At 38.9% G+C, this 12,200-nt stretch overlaps 1 protein-coding gene across 1 annotated transcript in view; it reads left to right on the top strand.

The window, feature by feature from the left end:
- The window catches only part of CUBN (cubilin), a gene marked incomplete at both ends in the record, with an annotated part of 131,593 nt that extends 120,598 nt beyond the window's left edge, over nt 1–10,995 (top strand). Inside the window, 11 exon segments of the mRNA XM_079538628.1 lie at nt 4,979–5,184; nt 6,088–6,250; nt 6,739–6,947; nt 7,607–7,754; nt 7,884–8,065; nt 8,682–8,690; nt 8,694–8,712; nt 8,715–8,740; nt 9,181–9,346; nt 10,239–10,474; nt 10,888–10,995. Coding sequence (XP_079394754.1) covers nt 4,979–5,184; nt 6,088–6,250; nt 6,739–6,947; nt 7,607–7,754; nt 7,884–8,065; nt 8,682–8,690; nt 8,694–8,712; nt 8,715–8,740; nt 9,181–9,346; nt 10,239–10,474; nt 10,888–10,995 — 1,472 coding nt within the window.
- Between the last annotated feature and the right edge of the window lie 1,205 nt (nt 10,996–12,200).

Raw genomic sequence — 12,200 nt, 5'->3', positions numbered from 1 at the left:
AATGTAAAATGTTGGTTGGTCATCCTGCTGCACAGGGAGGGGGTATGTGCTGTTTTGTGGTTTATTTCTAAATTCTTGAACCAGCAGTGATAATTTCTTGTACAGATTTATGTCCCTGGGACTGGTTTCCAGAAATCTATCTGGAGGTACCAAATGTGGCCTCAGAGCCCTGTGCTGCAGAGGCCAGCTGAGAAGCTGTGTGCAACTCACAGGTCTTCTAGGAAGGCTTTCTTTGGGCGTTTGATTCACACTGTTCAACCAGTTATATTACACATATATTACATGTTTCAGGTTCATGACACTGTCATGACTTAACTATGATTAGCTTATTCTATTAAAATAGTGACTCAGTCGTGGCTAATATCTTCTTTTGATCCTGTTATAGTCTGTGAAAATATCAACATCCATAACAAACTTAGAATATCTGTTTAGAAGACAATCACAATCCCTGGACCGTTTCTAAATGTATTTTGTGGCTCAAATCTCTGTTAAAAATATGCATCAGTATGTACCGGGTTGAAATTTCTCTCAATTTAGAAAGTATTTGCAGTCTCTTCACCTGTTCTGCAAAAAAATACATCTGTTGAACTTAGGGACAGTCTACATACGCCTCTCAGAAATGTCAGCTATTTAGTGCCTGTAACATTTCTTCTCCCAAAGCAAAGTAAGGAGAAGCAGTTCACAGACTCAAACTGGACTGACAAGAAGAAAGGTGGACATTTAAATAGGAAATTTCTGAGTGATCTGAAAAATGAGGTGAAAATTTATTTTGGATGCAGTGAGCAAATGTAACTGTGTAGTAACTAAAGGTTAAAAGATGATGGGATTCAGATAAAGGCGCTCAGGTGTAAGTCAATGATTTCTTCAGCTGAAAATGTGTACTCCCATGCATACAAAGAAAGAACAAGGAGACGTTTCTGGTTCATACTGCAAAAGAGATCTGCTAATGCCTGGGCAGCTGTGATGCCAACAAGTACATTAATGCAATATTAGCAAATGTAAAACTGAGGCCAGACAGCCTGTCTGCATCTGGTCTCCAGGCAAACATTGAGGAAATGGTTGGGGTGGTACTACATTACTGTGTTGCAGAACTGGGATGGGCTTGCACAGAGCATGGCTGGGCTCATATTTGGGGTGAGCTAAGAAGTCTAAAACCTTGAGAGTATCAATGTAATCTGAGTGCATTTGTGAAATCTTGTTGAAGCAAGAGCTGGGGGCTTTGCAATCTTAAATATATGTCCCCACTGCCACGCCATCAAATCAGTGAAAAACCTTTCTCTTCGAAGGTGATGCTGAGGTCTGGAAGGAGTGAAAGCCTTGTGGTGAGGCTGGCCTTGCCAACAGGCCTGCTGCCTGCACAAAGTCATGGGGCCTGTACAGTGGCTGCCAAACACACCAACTGACCTCAAAATCCCAGCTTGTGAAGGTTTACCAACGCATGGTATCAGCTAAGATGAAGAATGGCAGTACAACTCCTCCTCCAGTCTTACGTAGTTCTTAGTGTTTGAAGGCAGAATCCTACTGAGCTATGAACTGATTACTACAGCCGTAGTCCAGCCACTCCTCTGCACTGAAAATAAAACCTGTTAGGAATGAAACATCAGACTTGAGTTATCCTTGCTTATTCTGATTTTTCAGAGTTCTCATCCTTTTAGTTGAAATCAAATGTGATTCAGAAATCTAGGAAAGGTTCTCATTACTATTCCAGCAGAAGTAGGAGGGCTATTTGAATTTTGCTGTCTTTTTATGCACGTTTGTGGAATCCATTTAGTAAGAAGAGAAGAACAGTGTTAGCTTTTTATGAAATGTCTTTGGTTTAGCTGTTTCCAATAGAGGTAAAACTGTTCAGCAGTTTGCATCCGTACCTGTACAAATGAACCTCACCCCTGGCTATGCTTCAAAGGTATGCAGCTTCAAAGACTCATCTTCATCTTGACTCTGTGTCTAGGGGATGTAACTCTTCGAGCAACGTGTGCTTGCTCTCTGCTGTAATTATTTTTATTTGCCATAGGGAATCTTCAGTCCCTTCTTTCCTGAATGGTTCCTCAGCCTTTTAGTTTCATTAATGCTTCCCACCAAAAGCAATTAATGATGACAGTATGTGTCCTAGTTCTGATAATTTGTGTTCTCTGGCAAGTTGTGTATGAGGAGGACAGGATTGCAATGTGATTTATGATGACCCTAGATTTTTAAATAATAAACCAGAAACTGAAACGAAACAGTTGTCCATCTGGCCCCTCAAAAATTGTTCTGCAAGGTACATTTCTCAGTATTTTTTATCATATTTAGCTTTTAATGACAAAGAGGCTATTCTAAACAATTAACATACTTCTGTCCTGGCTTTTGCCTAAATTTAACTGTGTTTTGTTCTGGCCATGTTAGCCAACAGTGAAAACCATTCCGTCAATGATCACGAGGATGCTGGATGGCAATTAGTTGGCCTTCTGTGTGGGACTGGTAATGATTTTTAAGACACTGAGATGCAACCTCACTAAAATGAAGTGCAATTGGATTTCTCTTGTAAGAATTAGTTCTCCTTTTGCTTGCAAGTGTTCCCCAGATATGCACACATTCACTGTTCTGTAACTTCTAGTGGTTGTAATCTGATGTATAGTTGATTAGTAGTGAAAAACACCAAGACAGATTCTCAGCAAGAGCTGCCCTTTATTTGGTTGGTTGCAGGGCTACGTGCTATCTGGTCAGCTTTCACTGCAGACATTATTCATAATGTACCATTCTGTGACTCACTCCTGGCTGAGGAGGATTGTGAAAGCCAATGATGAAACCTCATTTTTATTAACCATATACTTTACTTTTAGTTATTTATCTTCCCTGTTTTGCTGTTATTGGCTATACCAAATAGAATTCATTTTCTTACAATGAGGTTTTGACTTGTTTCTCTGTCTTGGCTTGTTTCTCTATCAGGTCCTTTTTATGTTCTGTATACATATATGGTTTATCTCCGTGTTTATTTTTTTGAGATATCTTTATAGTTGCACAGCTAGCCATAAAGGGCATCACTGAAAAGGTCCAGGTGTTTGGTACCCCAAAAAGGGGCAATCCAGAAGCACTGACAGCTTTCCTGTTGCACTGCTCTGTGGCGGTGCTCTGATTCCTGTTGCAGTGTTGTGGCTGGCACGTTTGCAACTCCAACCATGAAAAGGGTGAAGGGCGGCTTCGTAAGACAATCTGACCCATATGCCACTAAAGGTTCAATATTGCAGGGCTGGAGGGACAGAGTACGACCTATGGCAAATGATTGTATGCTTAATGGTATGCTTAGTACATTATTCTGAGCAGGAAGCGGCTCCAACAAGGCTGCTTTGGGAGGACCAAATAAATCATGTAGAAGGGTGAATCCAGAGAAAAATACAATGAAACTGCATTCTTAGGGCCAAGGCAACCTCCTGTCTGACATTTTACTCCTTCCTAAGGATATCTATGAGAACATGAACGTGATTTATTGGTCATGATTCTCCCACTGTTGCTCTCAGATTCTACAGCACTATGGGAATTAACAATAACACTTTTCCAAGTTTCCAACTGCACTGCTGGAGCAGCCCACAAAATTGGACTGCAGTCTATTATTCCTGATTTTTTCACTTTGTAATCAGTCTCGTCTGTTCATTTTTAGGTATAGCAAAAGCTTAAATCTCATGTCATCAAGATTTTGGTTTAAGCAATCTTCTTTTTAGGGTGGAGACTTTCCGGCTTTGGTTAGTAGAGCAGGACGACATTTATCCTTAGTCACTCTGGTTTAACTATTGCAGTCTTGCAAGACAGGGTTGTCTCCAGCCCGTGGTTGCTGATGCAATCCTGATATTTGGATGCTGATTTTACACCAGAGGGATCTTTTGTAATGTTATAGCTTAAGTAGTGTGCAGTTTTGTGTGACTGGAAATATATCAGTGGGTCAAGGTTAAGTCGCTGCAGCCAGGCAGGCAGATTTTACACACACACATGAAATTCTCCAGCGATGTTCATATTGCCTATCCACAGCTGTAGCCTCTTTTGATAACGTAATTCTTCCAAAAGGGATCACTGCAGGAGACATCAAACTGCTTGCAGTTAACCTTCACCCCGTGCAGTTTGCAAACGCTCTTTCTCTGACTCACAAGTAAGATTACAAACCATACTTTGTTTGAATTCCTGAGCTAAATAAGTGGCCAGGAAACCCCACAGAGACGGGGGAAGGAAGCATACAGTAAACAAACTGATCAGTTACTAACCCAGCTCTGCCTCTGGAAATCAAACTGCCGAAGAAAAAAGGTGTTTAAAAAAATCCCTTTGGATAGTCTGTATTTTTGCTTGTGTGTAATTAGACATAATAAGAGGGTTCTGGTCTTCTGTTAACGGGTTTTGTCCAAAAGTCATTTCTTTCAGTGTGAGTGAAATCATTGTAGGGTTCAGCTGTTGGCAGTGAGGAGCTCGGGTTAGGGACTTAGCTCTGAATGCAGTATCAAAATGAAAAGAGCCTGCTTTTCTGGAGGGTTCTAAGCTCCCACAAAGTGAAACACTCCCAGAAATAACTCACTTTCAGATAGATTCCTGAATATGAGTCTGGGCCCCAGAGTGAGACTGCAAAATTCGATCCCACATCATTGAAGATGTATTATAAAAACAAGTAACTTAGTTTTTCAGCCAGCTATTCAAAGGCAACCAGTCAGTGCCCCCTACTGTCCAAATGTTCGTACTAGCAGGTAGGAATTACATTAAAAAAGTCTTCTAATCACGATTCTACTTGATTCTGTCCTCTGTCTTCTGCTAGTCCCTTTTTAAAAATATGTTGCTATATTTTCAAATGGATAGTGATGCCTAATGCTGTTTCTGTGAAAATCCTTTCAATAATTCAATTATAATTGTGAGACAGGATAGTAAAATGCTGCAGCACAGAAAAAGCTGTTATCTTGATATGAAATTTCTGAAGATTAGATGAATGCCAGGAGTGGCTTCTAAAAAGCTTCTGCTTCTTCAACAGGACCTCAAGATGGCTGTGGTGGCTACTTGACATATTCAGCTTACAGTTTTGGCTCTCCAGTCTCCAACGTGAGCGGAAGATATGAGAGAAATCTGGACTGTGTGTGGGTCATAACTGCACCTGTAAACAAGCTGATAAACCTCACCTTCACCTCATTCGTGCTGGAAGCTCATGTTGCTCAGACCTGCCAGTACGATTATGTCAAAGTAAGATAGCTGCGTGTTTTAACAAAAAACTATCAGAGAGATGCAATCCATAATCCTCTCCATATGACTGAAACTTAATTAATAGAAAATTACCTTATGAAGAAATTAAGTTGCCTGATACAATTATAGTTCTTCGATAGGTTAGATAATGACTACAGATGACATCCTGCACTTTTAGAAATCAGTGTTTTAATGTTGTTATGCATGCAAGCTTCTGTACTTACACTACCTGTACTACTGCACTAGCTGAGTATTGAATTCACAGAATAGGAGCAGAACAAAACCCAATCACTTTGGAAGTAATTATGAGCACTCACTATGTTCCCAAATTGTTTGGAAAGACTTTAATTTATAAAATTTTGAAGCTGCTTTTCTGGAGATTGGTGTATAAAACATAAGATAGTTGATAAAATGCTGCAAAATAAGATGTACCAAGGGGTGTTAAGAGTGTTGAGCATTAGAAATTTTCGGTTATGTGAGGGATGAATTCTACATTTTCATAGAATCATAGAATCGCAAGGTTGGAAACGACCTCAAGATCATCTAGTCCAACCACCCAAATCACCCATTTTGGTGAATAAAATCAACCTTCATCATAGAAAAGCGCTTAGAGATTACATCTAAAAAAGAACACAGTACTCCAAATTAAAATAGAATACATTTTTGATGGATTTGCTAAGACAGGACCAGAATGTTCCATAATGAGATTTTCACTATCCTGCAGAATGAGTTAATATGGCAGTGAATAATTGTAGTCATCAAGAACATCCTGTTAAAGCACAAGAGCACCTAATGTGCTTTCAAGTAAGAGAAACTGCAATGTCAGGAGAGGTCAGAAAACTTGATTTCTATTTCTTTGTTTTTCCTAAACTATTAGTGAGTTGTATGCTTTTCTTATTCTAGCTTTATGATGGAGGCAATGAAAATGCCAACTTGGTTGGCACATTCTGTGGATCTACAGTGCCAGCTCCTTTTCTTTCTACCAGTAATTCCTTGACTGTGAAATTTATCACAGACAATTCTGTGCAAAGAGAGGGTTTCAATGTTACCTACACCACAGTGGATCGTAAGTATATATTACTCATATATTTATGCATCTATATATTGTTGTGACTCTTTTGTGAAAATATGTATTATTTAAATAATAAGTTTATTAAGATTTGTTCCAGGCACAGGGCCCAGGCAATTGCAGAGGTAGTCCCTGGTACAGCAGTACTCAGCATCTAATAAGCAAGCTGAAAGCAGCACTGCTGGTCCCCCTGTGCAACTGTCTTTGGTCTTGGCTGGTTGTGGGGTGGATGCACAAGGAGTGCAAAGCAGGAACACCCTGTCATGAGCTGTTAACACTGATATTACAAATAAACATTTATCTGGTTTTTGTAATGCATTGACACAACATTAGAATGTGTTCTACTTATTTTTTTTTTCCTTCTCGATGTAACAGGTAAACATGGGAGTATATTGTCCAGAGTAGTTTTGTTTAATAAACAAACGTCATTCCTCAGTTTGAAACATTTTCAGTCTATGATGCATTTATTATTTTTTTTTAAACAGGATTATGTGGAGGAACGTATAATGCAACTTCTACCTCCCTAACTGCAATGTCTCCTAACTTCCCCAATGAATATCCACCATTTACTCTCTGTACTTGGGTCATTGATGCCCCTCCACAGCAGCAGGTTAAGGTGGTGATAGAGACCTTCCACCTCCATTCCAGCCAGGATTGTTCTCAGAACTACCTTCAGCTCCAGGACTTACCACTGGTAAGAAATTTACGGTCCATATCATTCCTCATTTGCATTCAGCTCTCCTCACTCTTTTCAAAGAGAACAAAAACTCAGTGTTTGGTAATAGATTAGTTGATGATTCATGCCAAGGATACATCCACAACATTAAGCATTATGCCCCACTTACACTGATTTCATGGAAGCACACTTACACACACTGAATTCAACCTGGTAAGTATTTTATAATTATTCACAGTTGCACCAACTAGCAGAGCTGCTAGGTTTAACACCCAGAACCTACAGACCAACAACAATCTTTCATAGACTAAATATACTTCCTTCCATCCAAGAATTTACTATTCTTCATGCCAGGAAGAATGTTTGTAGGAAGCACTAGAGGAAAAAGAAAAAAAAAAAGTGCTTAAGAAACACAACTGTGTATGTTCACTGTATTACATTATTCCAAATCTTTGCCTGTTTTTCACTTAAGTTGTGAAAATACTTGTTACACTGGATTTGCTTCACATCATAACTGAACATATAGTATTGAGATATTAATAAGTGATTTCCTTGAGAGCTGTCAAATGCGATTGCCTAAATGATCTGTAAGTGCTAAAAGAATTGTTTACCTAGAGTTTGATAAATAGAAAACTGCTGTATTACTACTTAGAAGTTTGTGATGTGTTGAATTCTAGCACAGCCAAGGATCAGCCCATAGATTCTGTGGCACAGAAACTTTGCCAGTCCCTGAATTTTATTCTCATGATCGCACTGCCATCGTGACTTTCAAATCAGACGAATACAGGATTAATAATGGAGTCAGATTTACCTATCAAGCTACAGGTAAGCTTGAAGAAATGTCAAGAAAATCTACTATTACAAAAAATCTGCAGTTCTTTTTGTTGATTCCATGCAGTGAGAAGCAGTACAAGAACCTGCAAAGCCTACAGTATTTTAATTTTCTTACTCTAGGTTGCAGCAGAGAGTATAACCAGCCATGTGGTTACCTGAAGAGCCCTGGCTGGCCTGGTCCTCACCCCAACAATATGGATTGCTCTATCGTTCTGAGAGCTCCCCTGAATCACACGATTTCTCTCTTTTTCCATGCTTTCAGTTTGGAGGACAGCATCCAGTGTTCACGTGACTTTCTAGAGGTATTAAGACAATGTATATGTGTGTGTGTGTGTGTGTGTGTGTGTGTGTGTGTGAGCCTGAGTCAAAATGTGATGAAGGACATTAACAGGGTTGATTGAAGTATGATCTGAACTGACATTAGGACCTACCATATTGTTAAAGTTTTATGGTGAAAGATACTCAAGCACTGTAGCAAGAGGTTAAACATACACTATACCAAGTTTAAGACCAATGAATGAATAGTTTTGTTATCAGAAAACTTATCTTTAATTAACTCGTGTTGATGTTACCCAATTTCAGAGCAAGCCAGGTAGTTTTTACCTAATATTAACATTTGTGCATGAACAGAAAGCATAAATCTGAGTACTTTCATTCCAGCATCAGATTCTGTCTAACTGATATTTTTCTTAAAAAGAGATATTTTTCCCGTTTTCTTGAGGGAATAAAAGAGATCTAGTAACAAGCGCGGGATACTTGCAAAAGCCCTTTGTTGCAGGAAAAAGCATATCCTCTGCACGGTCTTTACTCTGTCATCCTTGTTCAGGTCTTCCCCACATTTTGTCAAATGACAAAAATCCAGTGTCTGTGGGAGAATCATTATTAATTCTCCTTTAATATCCTCTTTACTATCTCAAGAAATGGATCTGAACTCCACTATTATTGGAGCTCAAAAAAAGCACCAGATTAAATCTGAGGTAGGTAATATGAGCTGTGTCTTAATGTGACCAGAGAAAAGAGTGATCTGTGGAGTAAAGCATTAATCTTTTCATCTGGAATATTAACTTTTCTTATGAAAAGTAAAACATGGATTTGAATTTCAAGAGCACATCTTAGCTTCTAGCCAATTAGTTCTTATTAGTCAGAAGATGTACCACACCATAAAATTTAGCTACTAGTTGCAGATGATATTAGTTCTGTGCAATTGCTCACAAAGCTCAGACGGTCTGATTAATAGTGTCTTTTCTCTTCTCTGCAAGAAGATAGTAGGAAAAATAAAAGTATTAAATGATAATTATAGTATGCAAGCAAGTCTATTATATAATTTGCACTGTGCTTGCATCATTGCGTGATTGTAGTTGTATATAACTGGCATGGGGATTTAATGTTGGCAATGTTTTTTTTGTGTCCCTTGCAGGTCAGAAATGGGAGTACTATGCAGTCACCACTGCTTGGCAGGTTCTGTGGAAACATTGTGCCCAGTCCAATCTTCCCCCAAAATCATGTTGTTTTCCTTCGTTTCAAGAGTGATATTTCTGGGGCTCATGATGGATATGAAATTACTTGGACATCATCACCAAGTGGTAAGATTATAATAACAAAGTGATTTCTTTAACCTGTACTTTCTTTTTCCTGACACTGTACGGAAGGAAAACACAGACAGGTGGAATCCAGCCTGCTCATTTGGGGCCCTGACTCATCAAGACCTGAAGCTTTCCCAAGCACATAGCTGACCCTGTTTTCTAGTGTTGAATTTAGCAACCTCAGAGGATGCAGTCCACTTAAACTGGTGATGTACATGTTTCACTGAGAGGCCAGAAAACATCAGGAATATCTATCTTGAGATGGTGATGGTGGTAATGGTGATGGTGGTGACTCAGTCTAGCTCAGTTGTGATAGGCCCTAAGATCTAGATGCTGCTGAGCCTGAAGAGGGCTGACATTTTCTCCAAGAAAATAATTTAGCTAAAACGCTGTACAGTGACTGTGTAATAGGCCTATTCAAAAATGGTGTATGAAATGGGGGTGAATAGCTGGATAACAGTTTGCTCTTGACATTAAGTTACTGAAGAGAGCTTATGGTCTGCAGAAAAGCACTGCAGAATAATTTTACAGTATTGGGTGATTGGGTAAGGAAGGGGCAAATGAAGTTCTGGATAGGAAAGAATTGATAAAGCAGATGGAAGAAAAAAAAAAGACAATCCTAACTTCACCTACAAAAATATGGTTTCTGAGTTGATTTTTAGCATTCAGCAACATCCAGTGGCGTATGATGATCCTTCCATAATGTCAGGCTGCTGAAGCTAGCTAGAGCTTCACTTTGTCTCGTTGGAAAAGTGCTCTTACCTGTGTTCACTGTTCCAGCTCAGTGTCTCTCCATTTTTCAGTGCTACTAGTAATATTGTACTAACTTACTACACCGTGTAGTATCTTGTGAAACTAAGTCTCCTCAGCTAATAAGCATCTCTATTTCCAGAATGTGGAGGAACATTATATGGCAGCACTGGCACATTTGCTAGTCCCAGGTACCCTGCAACTTACAGGAACAACACTGACTGTGAGTGGGCCATTACTGTGCCCAAGGGACAAATTGTCACAGTGAACTTCGATTTCATCAGCATTGATGACCCAGGGGATTGCAGTAGCAACTACCTGATCCTTTACAACGGGCCAGATACCAGCTATCCTCAGGCTGGGCCATACTGTGGGGTGGTATGTATTCCCTTATGCCTATGACCCTGTAATTGGCTAAAATTAGTTTTACTGCACCGTATTTAAGATTGTTTCACTAACTTTGGCATGAATTGTATACAAGCGAGCAGAGGTGAATGCATAATGCTTCTGTGGCATCTTAGTAGCCTTTCACTATGGACCTTACAGCGACATCTAGCGGGTGGCACCATCGAGCTTTTTTTTTTTTTTTCTCTGAATTCAGTTGCTGTATTTGTGATTAAAATGTTCTTAACACCCTATGGGAGAAACGTGACAGCAGTACCTAGCATAGACATGAGATCTCTTCAATCAATGACTGAATCTGTACCCCACCTGTAGCACTGTGATTGGCTTTTTCACAGGATCTTGGTGTTATGTAAAACTTTTCAAATCTTTTTTGTCTTTAATTTCAGGATACAAACATTGCTCCATTCACTGCTACGTCACATCAAGTCTACGTAAAATTTCATGCTGAGTATGTGACTTTACCATCAGGATTCCGGTTGAGCTGGATAAGCTAGAATGTCCCTTAGGAGAAATATATTACTGTTCCTTGCTATGCTGAAGAGACTTTAGTTTGTAAAATACATCTGAAACCCCGTTCTGATAATTGTGACTGAAATAAGGCCTTTTGAAAGTTACTGTAAGTACAGCTGTTAGGAATTTCAAAATTCTGTCAAAAATGTGACCTCTTGTATTGAAAATAAACTGGTTTTGAAACATATTTTATTATATTCTTCTTCATCATTTCAAATGCTTTTGTAAGTGTGCAAAAAGAAAATTTACAATTAATGCTATGAGAAGTTAATTAGCCAGGATAAAACTTAAAATATTCAACATGAAGCTGTTAAGAGGAGCTAGGATACAAAGTTATCTTCAGTTAGTTCTGTAGTTCATGTCTGTGTTTCAACCATTTCTGAAAAATCACAGAATCGTGGAATCATTTATGTTGGAAGAGACATTTAGGATCACCAATTCCAACTACGTTAGCTAAATCATAGCTAATGTTATTCAAACTAGAATAAAATCAGCCTTTGCTAAAACTGGCCCCTGTCCTATAGCCATTTACACACATAAGCTGAAGAGCCCAAGAACTTCACATTTCTGTCTCTATATTTATCATGTCAGATATGTAGACTTCAACATCTATGTTGTAACCGCATTTATAAAAAACTTGTGAGACTTGTGGCAAAAGTATCACCTTCCTAGGCAACTTGTGGGCAATTTTAGACATTTTAAAAATGGATGTAATTACAGAATAGGGCAGATACCAAACTATCGATTGGCTTTTTACTAATGCTAGTTCGCTCTCTCCCCAGGCTGACACACATCTTATGTCACAAATGCTGTTGGGATATACAGAGAACACTGGTTCACTCATGGAAATTTCTTAAAGAGATTGTTGCAGTCATTGATTATAAGTTACAATGGAATTGTTAATGGCAGCTCTAACAAACTCTGGAAATTCTTAGAGGATTTCCTGGTGCATATCAAAAAAAGCCTAATTACACAAAAATACCAAACATAATAGCTGAGGAGCCATCCTAGTTAAAAGACAAAGCAGAAAACAAAACAAAAAAAGGGCAAAAATGTAGATGACATGATGTAAAACTCAAAATACTCATCATTCTGCAATTATCTGGTAAGGTATGAAGGAGTGATATCTGTGAACTCCCACTGGCCAAGTAAATGAGACGTAAGACATGGCTTTAGAGCCTTCTAATCA

Source organism: Tetrao urogallus (assembly GCF_951394365.1).
Source record: "Tetrao urogallus genome assembly, chromosome: 7".
NCBI lineage: Eukaryota > Metazoa > Chordata > Aves > Galliformes > Phasianidae > Tetrao > Tetrao urogallus.
Note: the sequence above shows the minus strand (reverse complement) of the source record. Positions and strands in the feature narration are given on the sequence as shown.